The sequence below is a fragment of the Oncorhynchus tshawytscha genome, linkage group LG01 (assembly GCF_018296145.1).
Source record: "Oncorhynchus tshawytscha isolate Ot180627B linkage group LG01, Otsh_v2.0, whole genome shotgun sequence".
NCBI classification, from domain to species: Eukaryota; Metazoa; Chordata; class Actinopteri; order Salmoniformes; family Salmonidae; genus Oncorhynchus; species Oncorhynchus tshawytscha.
The window spans coordinates 38,333,053-38,350,406 of record NC_056429.1 but is presented as its reverse complement, the minus strand read 5'-3'; the positions used below and the strand labels follow the sequence as shown (position 1 = coordinate 38,350,406).

Below are 17,354 nucleotides of genomic sequence, written 5' to 3'. Positions count from 1 at the left end.
TATTAAGTGATTGCATCGTTTTTAATAAGAATGAGAAATTAAATGTTTTTATTTGGATATATGTCAGCAAAATGCAATAAAAAGTACCTACTACTACTGCTACTTAAAAGATAAGTAGTTACCAAACTAAATGTGGATTAAATGTATTCAAGTAGGGAGGTGAAATGTTCCACATTTAAATATTTGTATTGATTGTACAAAGGTTTACAGAATTGTACATCATGCACAGAAATTGAAATGTTTGTTATTAAAACTGAAACTCGAATGGCAACTATCGATCATTAATTGGAAATATAAAAAACAATGATGAACAACATTTAATAATTGAAGTGTACACTATTGCATCTTCCACCTGTCTAATTGTAAGCCCTCTCTGAGTTCTGTCATTTATTCCCAGGATGAACCATAAGAATAAAACTGTTTGAAGTATGTATTTTTTGAGTTCTATAAAACTGTTGCATATTCCTTTCAATAAAACACATTTCTTACATTAATTATTTGTTGTTTGGATATTTGTAATATAATTTCAGAGATTGATAAAAAGAGTTCAGGCTGTTATAGAAAAGTACTTTCCAAGCCCAACCCCATCATGCTTCACTTCCAGCACCACACTCCTTGATGGACTTGCAGACAATCCAATCACCACTCACTTCCCTTCAACTCCCAATCCACCATGGCTGGACTTCCTCTAATACTTCCTCCAATAAATTGACACACTTCTGAAGGTCCTATGGGTTCTCAACTTTGAAGCTCTCAAAACCACAACCTGGCTGCAACCAATTCCAAATGTTCATGCTGTGTTGTTCTTCATACAGCCTGAAATGGATTTAATCACATAATCAAATGCAAATAAGCATTTCGTACAAACATGAACGCAATAACTCCTAAGAAAGCATATTCTAAAGTGATGAAACCTTTTAAACAAATTAATAATGTAATGTATTCATCATCTCCAGTGCCAGTAACCGGAGGGTTGTCGGTTCAAATCCCAGGGCTGACGGGGAAATTTGATGGGAGTGAGCTGGCAACCAGTGGGTTTCTGACATCAGAATCTCAGGTGCCATCTGCTGCCGTTAAGCCCTTGAGTAAGACTCTTAACCCTTAAACTTCTGCTCTGCCGCTGATTTTTTTCTCCAGGGCTGTTAAATTACGGCCCTGGAGGGCCGAAAACACTTTTTTTGTTTCTACCTCGTAGTGAATTACACTCACCTGGTGTCCCAGGTCTGAATTAGTCCCTTATTAGAAGGACAGGATGAAAACCACAAGTGTGTCGGCCCTCCAGGACTGGGTTTTGTCGTGCCCTCTTCACAACAAACTAACATGGTCCAAGCACACCAAGACAGTTGTGAAGAGGGCACGAAAAAACCTATTCCCCCTCAGGAGACTGAAAACATTTGTCATGGGTCCTCAGATCCTCAAAAGGTTGTACAGCTGCACCATCGAGAGCAACCTGACTGGTATGGCAACTGCTCGGCCTCTGACCGTAAGGCACTACAGAGGGTAGTGCGTACTGCACTGGGGCCAAACTTCCTGCCATCCAGGACCTCTACACCAGGCGGCGTCAGAGGAAGGCCCTAAAAATTGTCAAAGACCCTAGCCACCCTAGTCATAGACTGTTCTCTCTGTTACCACACGGCAAGCTGTACCGGAGGGCCAAGTCTAGGTCCAAGAGGCTTCTTACCACCCAAGCCATAAGACTTCTAAACATCTAATCAAATGGCTACCCATTTTGCACCGCTGCAACTCTCTGTTATCTATTCATAGTCACAGTCACTTTAATAACTCTACCTACATGTACATATTACCTCAACTAACCAGTTCACCCGCATCATTGACTCTGTACCGGTACCCCCCTGTGCATAGTCTCGCTATTGTTATTTTACTGCTGCTCTTGAATTACTTGTTACTTTTATTTCTAATTCTCTCATATTTTTTTTTTAACTGCATTGTTGGTTAGGGGCTCGTAAGTAAGCATTTCACTGTAAAGTCTACACCTGTTGTATTCGGTGCATGTCACTAATTAAAATTTGATTTTGATTTGACATTCCTTACATTAAGCAAACAAGACGCCACAATTTTCTTGTTTTCAATTTACGGATAGCCAGGCCAGATCAGAGGCAGAATGGATGACCAGGGATTCTCTCTTGATAAGTGTGTGAATTTGACCATTATCCTGTCCTGCTAAGCATTTGAAATGTAACAAGAATTTTTGGTGTCAGGGAAAATGTATGGAGTAAAAAGTACATTTATTTTGTTTATGAATGTAGTGGAGTAAAAGTTGTCAAATCCAAATTACAGATACCCCCCAAAAACTACTTAAGTAGTACTTTAAAGTATTTTTACTTAAGTACTTTATGCGCCCAAGAGGCAGCCCTGTTCCAAAACTAATACAATCAACTTTCATCTGGTGCAAAACTGTCTGTGTTTTCTAGTTGAAGAGGAACAGGTTTGGCCAGAACAGTGTTCACCTAAAGCCTCTTCTCAAGGGCCTGCCCCTGCTGTTGTCCTTGAGAAACCCTTTAGAGCCTGAATTAGAAGAGGTTACAGAGACCGAGAGCACCAGTAGCAGCCAGACATCATATGACGACACAGACACCTAACGTGGCTTTACACCCCTCCTAACGTCACGGTGCCTTGCTCAATTGCACTCTTCCTGCTCATTCACAAGAGACTGGTCATACAAACACTGGTGTGACAGAGGGTTCAGAGGTGACACCTTCCTTAGGGCTTTTCTTTCTTTCGATACGTTTTTTTAGTCTTTTCCCAGGAGCTAAAATGTCAATTGAACTGTCACGTTCTGACCTTAGTTCTTTTGTTATGTCTTTGTTTTAGTATGGTCAGGGCGTGAGTTGGGTGGGTTGTCTATGTTAGTTTTTCTATGATTTGCTATTTCTGTGTTTGGCCTGGTATGGGTCTCAATCAAAGGCAGCTGTCAATCGTTGTCCCTGATTGAGAACCATATTTAGGTAGCCTGTTTTCTATTGTGTTTGTTTTCTGTTGTGTGTCTGCACCAGCCAGAACTGTTTTCGGTTGTTTCTCTTTGTTATTTCCGTGTTCATTTGCAGTAATGGACCAACATTTTATTTTAATTCCATACTGATTTGAATGTAGCCAGTTGAGGCATAAACAAAAGTTCAGAAGTAATGTCAGTTTCATGTTTAACCAACATTAAGTGTGACTTCTCATCGTAGCTGTTGTCTTTTTAATTTTCAGACATGCAAAATTAAAGTTATTCGGTTGATAGACTGTAAACTTAGTCTCCCTTACTGCTTCTATTAAGATACGGGTTTGCTTTCTTACATGAGAAACTGCTGTTGTAAAATGTATTCATTTACAGTACTAGATTTTGAAAAAAAAAATCCTGGCTGGTAGAATGTTCAGACAGCTTTACCACAAATCTAAGGCTCTTTGTTTTTTGTTTTATTTTCTAATTTGGTACATTTTGAAACAATTTATTTTGTCTGCATATTGTTCTTGCAGCCTTTATTCAAGGTGGATTGTAAAAAATATAAAGTGTGACTTTTGAAAGATTTCAGATTATTTTGAGAACATTATTTACTGATTTGGCGTCATGTACTGTACGAGAAAGAAACTATTGCATCTTAAAAAAATAACATTTTAATAAATATTTTGCATCAGATTGCCAAACAGTTGTCTGCTTCTCTGTATAAAATAATCAAATCATACAGAAGTGATATGTTTAGTACTAGACTTATCCAGTGACACCTGTAAAAGCAATTTGCGTAGTCAAAGACTATAGAGCTGATTTGAGAATTCCGTGTTGTGGCCCTCCGTCCTCCACAACACAGTCGTCGACATGGTGACAGTAACCAACAAACAGGGAAATCACCAGAAGCATATCCAGTCCTGTTACGCACATGAGAAAAGTAACCGCATAACTAACTATGTTTACTTGGAGGGGAGGGGTAAATAGTCTAATGATTATCGTTTAGCTCATTTAGGAGTACATTTAATTTTTCACTCTTGGGACATGTGGTGTTTGCCTTTTGTTGTTACCCTGCGAACTTGACTAAAATGGACGCAGTGATGGAGTCATTGGGAGAGTTCCGTTGTCGGGAGTGTAGTATGGCATTCCGCTCCCTTGGCCTTCTGGAGAAACACAAAGCATTATTCTGTATCGGGAGCAGCATTGGAGACCCTATGGTGCTGAGACAAGAGCAGCCTGAGCGAAAGGGACTCTATCCAAAGCCGGCACGCACCCCTGATCTTATAAGGGTAAGTGTGTTAGCTGTTATAGTGGCTCTTGTAGTGTGTCTGTCTAACATTGATTGTTCCTGGTAGCTGAGAGAGCAGCGGGGTATGCACCTACAGAACATGCAGGGGAGGACCAATGACACAGAACGGAGAGCTGGGAAAGAAGATAACCTACAGGGCAGTGTGTCAGAGAGCCTAGCATTGAGGAACCTTACTAATGAGGTGCCTACGAACGCTTAATCTGAACCATCTAGACATGCAATATAACCTATAGCCACCTTTGTAGTCCCTTTAATATTAATTAACAGACTCAGACAAATGTCATGCTTGAAATTATAGTTTCACAAGCTGAGGATGTCGATTGAGGGGAGTATGCCCAACCTGCCGAAATGGCCTATTGAGACCGAAGGTCTGGAGGACCAGGTCCAGGTGTTGGGGAGAAAGTGTGCCCACAGGGAGAGGCTGAGAGAGATGGCAGAGCAGCACAACCAGGAGCTGGCAGAGATACAGACCCACAACCAACTCCTGGAGCAACAGAGAGAGGGTAAGGGGCCATAGAGATCCTCCAACACAAAGAGATATGGAGGAAGGAATCTCTTATACAGATTTTCATGTAGAAAGGTTAAATTGGCTAGTGTGATCAGTTACATGTAACTTTACAGATACAGATACAATACAAAAAAACTAGATTACTGCCTTCCGAGTGGCGTAGCCGGTCTAAGGCACTGCATCGCAGTGCTAGAGGCGTCAATACAGACCTAGGTATGATCCAACTGGCTGTGATTGGGAGTCCCATAGGGCGGCACACAATTGTCCGGGTTAAGGGAGGGTTTGGCCGGGGGGCTATACTCATCGCGCTCTAGCGACACCTTGTGGCAGGCCGGGCGCCTGCAGGCTGACCTTGGTCATCAGGTGAACGGTGTTCCACACATTGGTGCAGCTGGCTTCTGGGTTAAGCGAGTGGGTGTTAAGAAGCACGGTTAGGCCGGTCATGTTTCGGAGGACAAATGACACGACCTTTGCCTCTCGAGCACATTGGGGAGTGGCAGCGATAAGACAAGATCGGAATTGGGGAGAAAAAGGGGGTAAAAAAAAAGATAACTTCTTGTATCATTTTTTTATACAGAAAGGATATTTGCAACAAAAAAATACATTGATACTTTTCTGTTTTCTCAATGACATTCAAGTTAAGTTTATTCTACCTGAGAGAGTCTGACCACAAGTCAGAGACCACTATCATGACACACCAAATGTGCTTGATGGTTAATTTGTGTTTTTCTTAAGGGGAAAGTAATCCAAAAGTAAAGTATTCAGATTAAGTAACTGAATTTGGGTAATCCCAAAATTAAATTACTGATTACAATTTTGGACAGGTAACTAGTAACTGTAATGGATTACATTTAGTATGTGTGTCAGACATTGCATGGCAGCTTGGGGCCCTGGCAGGGCAGGGTAGCACGGCCCACCTGGAGACCTTGCTGCTGGAGCTGAGGGATCAGGAGGTGAGAAACGAAGAGGCTCTACAGCAGCTCAAAGACCACATCACTACCCTGCAGCCTGGGTGAGTCCACTAGACGGCAGCAAATGACCATCTCACACACACATACAGTCGTGGCCAAAAGTTTTGAGAATGACAAATATTAATTTTTACAAAGTTTGCTGCTTCAGTGTCTTTAGATATTTTTGTCAGATGTTACTATGGAAAACTGAAGTATAATTACAAGCATTTCATAAGTGTCAAATGCTTTTATTGACAATTACATGAAGTTGATGCAAAGTTTCAATATTTGCAGTGTTGACCCTTCTTTTTCAAGACCTCTGCAATCCGCCCGGGCATGCTGTCAATTAACGTATGGGCCACATAACCCTTTACCCCAGTCCTCAGCAGTCCAGTCCCTGTACCTTGTGCAGAATATCAGTCTGTCCCTGCCGTTTTTCCTGGAGAGAAGTGGCTTCTGTTGCCCTTCTTGACACCAGGCCATCCTCCAAAAGTCTTCTCCTCACTGTGTGTGCAGATGCACTCACACCTGCCTGCTGCCATTCCTGAGCAAGCTCTGTACTGGTGGTGCCCCGATTACGCAGCTGAATCAACTTTAGGAGATGGTCCTGGCGCTTGCTGGACTTTCTTGGGCGCCCTGAAACCTTCTTCACATCAATTTAACCGCTCTCCTTGAAGTTCTTGATGATCCGATAAATGGTTGATTTAGGTGCAATCTTACTGGCAGCAATATCCTTGCCTGTGAAGCCCTTTTTGTGCAAAGCAATGATGACGGCACGGGTTTCCTTGCAGGTAACCATGATTGACAGAGGAAGAACAATGATTCCAAGCACCACCCTCCTTTTGAAGCTTCCAGTCTGTTATTCAAACTCAATCAGCTTGTCAGAGTGATCTCCAGCCTTGTCCTCGTCAACACTCACACCTGTGTTAATGAGAGAATCACTGATATGATGTCAGCTGGTCCTTTTGTGGCAGGGCTGAAATGCAGTGGAAATGTTTTTGGGGGATTCAATTCATTTGCATGGCAAAGAGGGACTTTGCAATTAATTGCAATTCATCTGATCACTCTTCATAACATTCTGGAGTATATGCAAATTGCCATCATACAAACTGAGGCAGCAGACTTTGTGAAAATTAATATTTGTGTCAGTCTCAAAACTTTTGGCCATGACTGTACAGTTGAAGTCAGAAGTTTACATACACCTTAGCCAAATACATTTAAACTCAGTTTTTCACAATTCCTGACATTTAATACTAATAAAAATTTCCTGTCTTAGGTCAGTTAGGATCCCCACTTTTTTTAAAGAATTTAAAATGTCAGAATAATAGTAGGGAGAATGATTTATTTCAGCTTTTATTTCTTTCATCACATTCCCAGTGGGTCAGACGTTTACATACACTCAATTAGTATTTGGTAGCATTGCCTTTAAATTGTTTAACTTGGGTCAAACATTTTGGCTAGCCTTTCACAAGCTTCCCACATTAAGTTGGTTGAATTTTGGCCCATTCCTCCTGACAGAGCTGGTGTAACTGAGTCAGGTTTGTAGGCCACCTTGCTCGCACACGCTTTTTCAGTTCTGCCCACAAATGTTCTATAGGATTGAGGTCAGGGCTTTGTGATGGCCACTCCAATACCTTGACTTTGTTGTCCTTAAGCCATTTTGCCACAACTTTGGAAGTATCCTTGAGGTCATTGTCCATTTGGAAGACCCATTTGAGACCAAGCTTTAACTTCCTGACTGATGTCTTGAGATGTTGCTTCAATATATGCACATAATTTTCCTCCTCATGATGCCATCTATTTTGTGAAGTACACCAGTCACTCCTGCAGCAAAGCACCCCCACAACATGATGCTGCCACCCCTGTGCTTCACGGTTGGGATGGTGTTCTTCAGCTTGCAAGTCTCCCCCTTTTTCCTCCAAACATAACAATGGTCATTATGGCCAAACAGTTCTATTTTTGTTTCATCAGAACAGAGGACATTTCTCCAATAAGTACCATCTTTGTCCCCATGTGCAGTTGCAAACCGTAGTCTGGCTTTTTTATGGTGGCTTTGGAGGAGTGGCTTCTTCCTTGCTGAGCGGCCTTTCAGGTTATGTCATTATAGAACTCGTTTTACTGTGGATATAGATGCTTTTGTACCCTTCACAAGGTCCTTTTCTGTTGTTCTGGGATTGATTTGTACTTTTCGCACCAAAGTACGTTCATCTCTAGGAGACAGAACGCGTCTCCTTCCTGTGCGGTGTGACAGCTAGGTGGTCCCGTGGTGTTTATACTTGCTTTAGTATTGTTTGTACAGATGAACGTGGTACCTTCAGGCGTTTGGAAATTGCTCCCAAATATGAACCAGACTTGTGGAGGTCTACTATTTTTTTCCTGAGGTCTTGGCTGATTTCTTTTCATTTTCCCATGATGTCAAGCAAAGAGGCACTGAGTTTGAAGGTACTGAGTTTGAAGGTAGGCCTTAAAATACATCCACAGGTACACCTCCAATTGACTCAAATTATGTCAATTAGCCTATCAGAAGCTTCTAAAGCCATGACATCATTTTCTGGAATTTTCCAAGCTGTTTAAAGGCACAGTCAACATAGTGCAATTAAACTTCTGACCAACTGGAATTGTGATCCAGTGAATTAATCTGTCTGGAAATAAAACATTAAAAAATACTTGTGTTTTGCACAAAGTAGATGTCCTAACCGACTTGCCAAAATGAGTTTGTTGACAAGAAATTTGTGCAGTGGCTGAAAAACGGGTATGTAATCTTCCCACTTCAACTGTAAGTGATGAGTTCTAAGTTATAAATAGACATGGTTATAAACTAGAAGAAAAAAACAAACAAACAAAGATGTTCTTCTGTGCTTTTCATAGGGTCAAAGAGGTCACGTCTGACTCACCCAACCCTGACCACAGGAAGGGACATAATGCCAACTTTGACCTAATATCCTCTGTGGATGGACCCCTCTCCACCCAAATAAGGTAAGTAATATTTGTATGTCTTACACCTCATAGTACAAAAAGTACACATTATTATTAGCACCATTGTTGGTGATATTAGAAGCTGTAATCATAGAGCAAGTAAGTAGCCGTCAGGTCATAATTCAAAAAGAAAATGTGTTCTCAATGTCTAACCTGGTTAAATAGTTGCTGTAGTGTTAGTAGTAGCAATGTACGGTATTACTATCCTGCAACATATCTGTATCTATGTCTGTGTTTGACTGTGTCTGTTGGTGTGACAGAGCTCTGAGGCTGGACTACATGCAGTCAGGTGGTTCTGATCCGGCTGTCCTGGCCCAGATGTATGACATGCAGGCAGAGGCCCACACTCTAGAGCAACAGGCCCAATCTGGGGATGACAACAATGGCAGGAGGAAGAGTGAGTGTCAGTCCTGCATGGTCCTTCATTGGGGTATGGAGGATGTCACATTGGGTGCTTTAGTGCCACCTTGAGTGATTTGTTTCTATTGTGCATGTTTATGTCTGTGCCTGCACCTATTTGTCTTTCTGTTATCTTTAAGAGACAAATAACTGAATATTGTTTGTTTTTTAAAGAAAAAAGTACTGTCTCCTCTTAACTTTGGTGCCTCTCTAACCACCCCTTCTCTCCCACTCTCTCTGCCCAGGGATGAAGCCTCCTCAGCGGGCTGGGAACTCAGAGGTGCTGGCTGTGGAGCAAGAGAACCAGAGACTGGAGGAAGAGATCTTCAGAATCCAGTTGGCCAGAGACAAACACCATCGGGAAGACGGTGGGTTGTCCTCTCCATCTCATCTCTGTGATTAACATGCACATAATTATATACATAGACAAGCAACATTGCTGACAAACAATGGCAGTTAGGAGTAACCACATTCACAGTGACTACCATGGGATGTGTAGAATTACTATCCATTCCAATGCTTGTAGAGTCGTTCTAATTCGATGGGATTCTATATTCCTCTGATCCAGTTGCAGTGGGGTCTGAGCTCCATCAGATCCAAAGAGAACACACCCACTACATGGCCAGCATTCAGGCTGAGCTCGAGAGCCTTCGCAGGGAAGTAGAGCGAGCCAGAGAGGGCCCTAGGGACAGGAGGCTGCCCCCACCCCCTCCATTCCCTGCCCCACCAGCCATGCATCCCCTTGCCCAGATATATGCCCCTCCAGCACTGGTAAAGCTATTATGTTAATATTGCTGTTTATCTATCTGGTTTTCTTTGACGACATTAGGCCCATATAGTATATCCCCCATATGTTCTTGTTGCAGACCCAGCCCAGGCCCCATTCCACGCTCAAGGAAAGGCATGTACTCAACTCCCTTGGGCCTGCGCCCTATGACCCTGCGTGAGTCCATTATGACTAGCACATCTATGTTGGCTATTTCAGTTTTCTATATGATTAAAATAAAACATTACCTTCACATACATTATTAGAGACACATTTATATAACTAACTCAGATGTGCAGGTATGAAGTACCTCTAAACTACTCTAAACCCTGTTGATTTGCAGGGCTGGTTTTGCTGTCTTTTATGACTTGATGCTTGGGGTAGATGCCACGCTGAGGGTTCTGCGTCCGGTGGCTGGTCTCTACTCTGGAGGCCAGGAGGTGGGGCGGCCTACCCCATTGCCCCCTACACAGTGCCAGCCTGGAGGGGGTCAGCCCTACAGTCAAACTGTGCCCCCTGGGAACTATGCCCTCCTGGCAGTCAAACAGCCTATGCCCAGGTAAGCAACGCACCCGGAGAAGAAAAGGTACATGTGAAACTCATCCATAGCATGTTGGCTGGAGTCTATCGGTGACAGCCCACCTTCCCTGAGATCAAAAGGCAATTGTTGCTCACTGAGTGACAGACTTGTCTCGTGCTGTTAGCTAAGGTTTCCTTTGAGTTGTGTGTGGTGTTGTTCAGAAGGTTGCTTGTTCACTACAACTTGGGGTGGAATGAAAATGCACTCTTTCACATTTGTCTAAGACAAAACTCTCTGCCTCCCGAGTGGCGCAGAGGTCTAAGGCAGTGCATCGCAGTGCTAGAGGCATCGCGACCGGGAGACCCATGAGGCGGCCCATAATTGGCCCAGCGTCGTCCGGGTTAGGGGAGGGTTTGGTCTGCCGGGATGTCCATGTCCCATCACGCTCTAGTGACTCCTTGTGGCGGGCCGGGCACATGCATGCTGACTTTGGACACCAGCTGGACAGTGTTTCCTCCGACACATTGGTGCGGCTGGCTTCTGAGTTAAGCGAGCAGTGTGTCAAGAAGCGGCTTGGCAGGATCATGTTTCAGAGTACGCATGGCTCTCGACCTTCACCTTTCCGAGTCCGTACGGGAGTTGCATCGATGGGAGAAGACTAACTACCAATTAGATAACATGAAATTGGTAAGAAAAAGGGGTAAAATAAATAAATGTATGCATGTATACACACACACACACACACACACAAGAAAAAGTATGTGAACCCTCTGGATTTCTGCATAAATTGGTTCTAAAATTAGATCCGATCTTCACCTAAGTCACAACAACAGACAAACACAGTCTGCTTAAACTAATAACACACAAATTATTGTATTTTTCTTGTCTATATTGACTACATAATTTAAACACTCAGTATAGGTTGGCAAAACCATGTGAACCCTTAGGCTAATGACTTCTCCAAAAGCTAATTGGAGTCAGCTAACCTGGAGTACAATCATTGAAACGAGATGTTGGTTAGAGCTGCCCTGCCCTATAAAAAACACTCACAAAATGAGAGTTTGCTATTCACAAGAAGCATTGCCCGCCTCGAACTTTAGAGATCTAAGACCCAAGAGTAAGAATTGTGGACTTGCATAAATCTGGAAAGGGTTACAAAAGTATCTCTAAAAGCCTTGATGTTCATCAGTGACCTCAAGAGAGCGGTTCCCACCAGACATCCCAAGAATATTGCTGAACTGAAACAGTTTTGTAAAGAGGAATGGTCCAAAATTCCTCCTCCTGACCTACAGAAAACATTTGGTTGAGGTTATTGCTGCCAACGGAGGGTAAACCAGTTACTGAATGAATGTTTCCACTGTGTGTTCAATAAAGACATGAAAACGTGTAATTGTTTGTGTTTTATTAGTTTATGCAGACTGTTTGTCTATTGTTGTGACTCAGATGAAGATCAGATCAAATTTGATGACCAATTTACGCAGAAATCCAGGTAATTCCAAAGGGTTCACAGAGTTTTACTTGCCACTGTACATACACTACCGTTCAAAAGTCATTTAGAAATGTTTTTGAAAGAAAAGCTAATTTTTTTTGTCCATTAAAATAACATCAAATTGATCAGAGACAGTATAGACATTGTTAATGTTGTAAATTACTATTGTAGCTGGAAACTGCTGATTTTGTAAGGAATATCTACATATTCATATGTCTAGTTTGAGAAACAGATGGCTCAAGTCCTCAACTGGCAGCTTCATTAAATAGTACCTCCAAAACACCAGTCTCAAAGTCAACAGTGAAGAGGTGACTCCGGGATGCCGGCCTTCTAGGCAGAGTTGCAAAGAAAAAGCCATCTCAGACTGGCCAATAAAAATACAAGATTAAGATGGGCAAAAGAACAGACACTAGACAGAGGAACTCTGCCTAGAAGGCCAGCATCCCGGAGTCGCCTCCTCACTGTTGACATTGAGACTGGTGTTTTGCGGGTACTATTTAATGAAGCTGCCAGTTGAGGACTTGGGAGGTGTCTTTTTCTCAAACTAGACACTAATGTAGTTGTCCTCTTGCTCAGTTGTGCACCGGGGCCTCCCACTCCTCTTTCTATTCTGGATAGAGCCAGTTTGCGCTGTTCTGTGAAGGGAGTAGTACACAGCATTGTACGAGATCTTCTGTTTCTTGGCAATTTCTCACTTGGAATAGCCTTCATTTCTCCGAACAAGAATAGACTGATGAGTTTCAGAAGACAGGTCTATGTTTCTGGCCCTTTTGAGCCTGTAATCGAACCCACAAATGCTGATGCTCCAGATACTCACTAGTCTAAAGAAGGCCAGTTTTATTCCTTCTATAAGCAGAAAAACAGTTTTCAGCTGTGCTAACATAATTGCAAAAGGGTTTTCTAATGATCAATTAGCCTTTTAAAATGATAAACTTGGATTAGCTAACACAACGTGCCATTGGAACACATTGTTGCTGATAATAGGCCTCTGTACACCCATGTAGATATTCCATAAAAAAACCTGCCGTTTCCAGCTAGTCATTTACAACATTAACAGTGTCTACACTGTATTTCTGATCAATTTGATACTATTTTAAATGGACAAAAAAAAACAAGGACATTTCTAAGTGACCCCAAACTTAATAATAATAAAAGACAAAACTCTCTACCTTCAGGATGCAGCCGTCTCCCTCCCTGTCTCTGGTGGTTGAGCTTCAAGCTGCCGGAGGTCTGGACGCCTACAGTCAGGAGGTCCAGAGGCTGGTGTCCCGGGGCTGGGCACGGCTGGAGCTCTTCGACCAGCACAATCAGGTTCAGAGCGGATACTGGAGAGTGCCAGTACGTGCCCTCCCCATCCGACCATCCCTCAGTCCAGTCCAGCTCAACTCAGTCCCCCAGGTGAGGGCAGACACCCGTCTGGCTGACTGCTAGTGGTTAGAATGAAGTTGGATTGAAAATCCATTATACACAAGGTCCTAAAAATGACAATATCAGTTAAGGATGACATACATATACAATTTTTTCCAACACATGCAATACTATTATGTGTTAGGAAGTCATGAGGTGTGAAAGCCATGCAAGATGCAATGACACATGATGAAACACACACGAAGGGATCAGACGTCTAAGTCGTGTGTCTGTGTTTTCTAGGTGGGCAACATGGAGCTGTGTTTACGGGTGGTCAATGCTCGGGACCGGGATGTGCAGTCGCTCGCCAAGATTGACCCAAGCAACACCAGCCACTATAAGTACCCCTCCATGGTACATTTCATTATATTCTCCAAAAAACACCCTTCTCTGACCACATCATTGTACTGTTTCAACATGACTCTGTTTGCCAGTTGTGTGGTGACTTACAGTGCCTTCGGAAAGTATTCAGACCCCTTGACTTTTTCCACATTTTGTTAGGTTACAGCCATATTCTAAAATGTATTAAAATTATTTTTCCCCCCGTCTCAATCTATACACAATACCCCATAATGACAAAGCAAAAACAGGGTTGTAAAAATAAACGGAAATATCACAATTACATAAGTATTCAGACCCTTTACTTTGTACTTTGTTGAAGCACCTTTGGCAGTGATTACAGACTTGAGTCGTCTTCTTGTGGGTACCACTCTACAAGCTTGGCACACCTGTATTTGGGGAGTTTCTCCCATTCCTCTCTGCAGATCCTCTCAAGCAGTCAGATTGGATGGGGAGCATTGCTGCATAGCTATTTTCAGGTCTCTCCAGAGATGTTAGATCGGATTCAAGTCCAGGCTTTGGCTGGGCCACTCAAGGACATTCAAAGACTTGTCCCGAAGCCACTACCTCATTGTCTTGGCTGTGTGCTTAGGGTCGTTGTCCTGTTGGAAGGTGAACCGTCGCCCCACTCTGAGGCCCGGAGCAGGTTTTCATCAAGGATCTCTCTGTACTTTGCTCTGTTAATCTTTTCCTCGACCCTGACTAGTCTCCCAGTCCCTGCTTGCCACCACACTTCACCGTAGGGGTGGTGCCAGGTTTCTTCCAGAAGTGACACTCAGCATTTAGAAGTGATGCTCAGCAGAAACTTGTTTCTCATGGTCTGAGAGTTCTTTAGATTCCAAGCAGGCTGTCATGTGCATTTTACTGAGGAGTGGCTTCCGTCTGACCACTATACCATACAGGGCTGATTGGTGAAGTGCTGCAGAGATGGTTGTCCTTCTGGAAGGTTCTCCCATCTCCACAGAGGAACTCTAGAGCCCTGTCAGAGTGACCATCGGGTTCTTGGTCACCTCCCTGACCAAGGCCCTTTTCCCCCGATTGCTCAGTTTGGCCGGGTGGACAGCCCTTGGAAGAGTCTTGGTGGTTTAAAAACTTCTTCCATTTAAGAATGATGGAGGCCAGTGTTCTTGGGGACCTTCAATGCTGCAGACATTTCCCCAGATCGACACAATCCTGTCTCGGAGCTCTACGGACAATTCCTTCGACCTCATGGCTATGTTTTTTTGCTCTGACATGCACTGTCAACTGTGACCTTATATAGGCAGGTGTGTGCCTTTCCAAATCATGTCCAATCAATTGAATCTACCACAGGTAGACTCCAATCAAGTTGTAGAAACATCTGAAGGATGATCAATGGAAACAGGATGCACCTGATCTCAATTTCAAGTCTCATAGCAAAGGGTCTAAATACTTATGTAAATAAGGTTTTTAAAATTTGCAAACATTTCTAAAAACCTGTTTTCGCTTTGTCATTTTGGGCAAGGATCGCTGAGGATATATTTTTGTTTAATACATTTTAGAATAAGGCTGTAACGTAACAAAATGTGGAACAGGTCAAGGGATCTAAATACTTTCCGAAGGCACTGTACGCATTTCAAAAATGCTGTAGATGCTGACCTGGTGTGTTCAGTCCTACATAAAGCTTCAGAGAGTTTATTCTGTTGATAGTAGTTGTGTGTACTCTGTCATTACAGGTGTCCAATATCCCTCCAACTCTTCAAGGAAATAGACCCCTTTCCTTGTCAATGTTACAGCCCTCCGCAGCCAATAACCTTTTTTCTCTCCTTCCCTACACTGATCACAAAGACCCTCCCCCCATGGAGGACCCCAATCAGAGGTGATTGATGATGACACTGATGATTTTAGTGCATGGAAATAAGTACAATAATCACTGTGATTATTTAGGAGAGAGCGGTGTACATGTTACTTCATTTGACCTTTTCCATTGATTGTTGTAAGTTGTCAGTTTACAATGTGCAAATAAAGACACAAAAACCCATGACTTTATTTTTCACTGTTTTCAATGATGGTATTATGATGAAGACCGTTAACACACACTACAAAGTTATGCGGGTTTGGCTATTTCAGCCACACCCATTGCTGACAGGTGTGTAAAATTGAGCACACAGACATGCAATCTCCATAGCTAAACATTTACTTTAGAATGGCCTTACTGAAGAGCTCAGTGACTTTCAACGTGGCACCGGCATAGGAGGTCACCTTTCCAAGTCAGTTTGTTACATTTCTGCCCCGGTCAACTGTAAGTGCTGTTATTGTGAAGTGGTAATGTCTAGGCTGTGAAGTGGTAGACCACACAAGCTCACAGAACAAGACCGCCAAGTGCTGAAGCGCGTAAAAATCGTCTGTCCTCGGTTTTAATACTCACTGAGTTCCAAACTGCCTCTGGGAGCAACGTCAGCACAAGAACTGTTCGTTGGGAGCTTCATTAAATGGGTTTCCATGGCCAAGCAGCCACACACAAGCCTAAGATCAACATGCACAAAGCCAAGCTTTGGCTGGAATGGTGTAAAGCTCGCCGCCATTGGTCTCTGGAGTGATGAATCACCATCTGGCAGTCTGACGGACGAAAGTTTGGTGGAAGAGGAATAATGGTCTGGGGCTGTTATTCATGGTTCAGGCAAGGCCCCTTAGTTCAAGTGAAGGGAAATTTTAATGCTGCGGCATACAATGACATTCCTGCAATCAGACTGCCAATCGCACGCTCCCTCAAAACTTAATACATCTGTGGTATTGTGTTGTGGCAAGACTACATTTTAGAGTGGCCTTTTATTGTCCTGTGCACCTGTTTTATGACCATGCTGTTTAATCAGCTTCTTGATATGCTACACCTGTCAGGTGGATGGATTATCTTGGCAAAAGAGAAATGCTAACATTGATCGAAACAAATTTCTGGTCAAAATGTGGAATAAGCATTTTGTGCATATGAAACATTTCTGGGATATTTTTTTTCAGCTCATGAAACCAACACTTTACATATTGCATCCATATTTGTGTTCAATATAATTTAGCTGGAATCTAATACATTTCCACAATACACACCAACCAACCTTGCTCAGTTACTGCACTTGGGTTTCAGTGAGATCAATCCCTTCTTTTTAGAGGACAAGGAGGTAGAAGGGTTGGATGTCCCCTCAGGTAGAAGGAAGCCTTTGATTGGCTACAGCCAAAAGACTAGAAAGGTGAGCAAAGGTATTTGTCTCTTGGTTGTCCTTCTGGAAGGTTCTCCCATCTCCACAGAGGAACTCTAGAGCTCTGTCAGAGTGACCATCAGGTTCTTTGTCACCTCCCTGACCAAGGCCCTTCTCCCCCGATTGCTAAGTTTGGCCAGGTGGATAGGTCTTGGAAGAGTTTTAGTTGTGCCAAACTTCTTCCATTTAAGTGTTCTTGGGGACCTTCGAAGCTGCAGACATTTGTTGGTACCCTTCCCCAGATCGGTGCCTCGACACAATCCTGTCTCAGAGGGCTACGGACAATTACTTTACCTCATGGCTTGGTTTTTGCTCTGACATGCATGGTCAACTGTGTGACCTTAAATAGACAGGTGTGTGCCTTTCCAAAGCATGTCCACCTGTGGTAAATTCTATTGATTGGACTCCAGTCAAGCTTTAGAAACATCAAGGATTATCAATGGAAACAGGATGCACCTGATCTCAATTTTGAGTCTCATAGCAAGAGGGTCTAAATACTTATGTAAATAAGGTTTTTATTTGCAAACATTTCTAA

General features: G+C 42.9%; 1 protein-coding gene across 3 annotated transcripts; it reads left to right on the top strand.

Annotated features, from left to right (window-relative positions):
• Window positions 1-3,826: 3,826 nt before the first annotated feature.
• ccdc17 (coiled-coil domain containing 17) lies at window positions 3,827-15,603 on the top strand. 3 transcript variants are annotated; one of them, XM_024420488.2, is made up of 13 exons: window positions 3,827-4,236; window positions 4,303-4,437; window positions 4,555-4,759; window positions 5,632-5,776; window positions 8,583-8,690; window positions 8,951-9,087; window positions 9,335-9,457; window positions 9,658-9,860; window positions 9,956-10,032; window positions 10,199-10,414; window positions 13,040-13,262; window positions 13,515-13,625; window positions 15,305-15,603. In XM_024420488.2, the coding sequence occupies exons 1-13, from the start codon at window positions 4,036-4,038 to the stop codon at window positions 15,449-15,451; spliced, it is 2,031 nt and encodes a 676-aa protein (XP_024276256.1). In that variant the 5' UTR covers window positions 3,827-4,035; the 3' UTR covers window positions 15,452-15,603. The 3 variants fall into 3 exon arrangements, with proteins under 3 accessions (XP_024276256.1, XP_024276246.1, XP_024276265.1); XM_024420478.2 differs by having other exon boundaries at window positions 8,951-9,120; XM_024420497.2 differs by lacking the exon at window positions 4,303-4,437 and having other exon boundaries at window positions 8,951-9,120.
• Window positions 15,604-17,354: the final 1,751 nt, after the last annotated feature.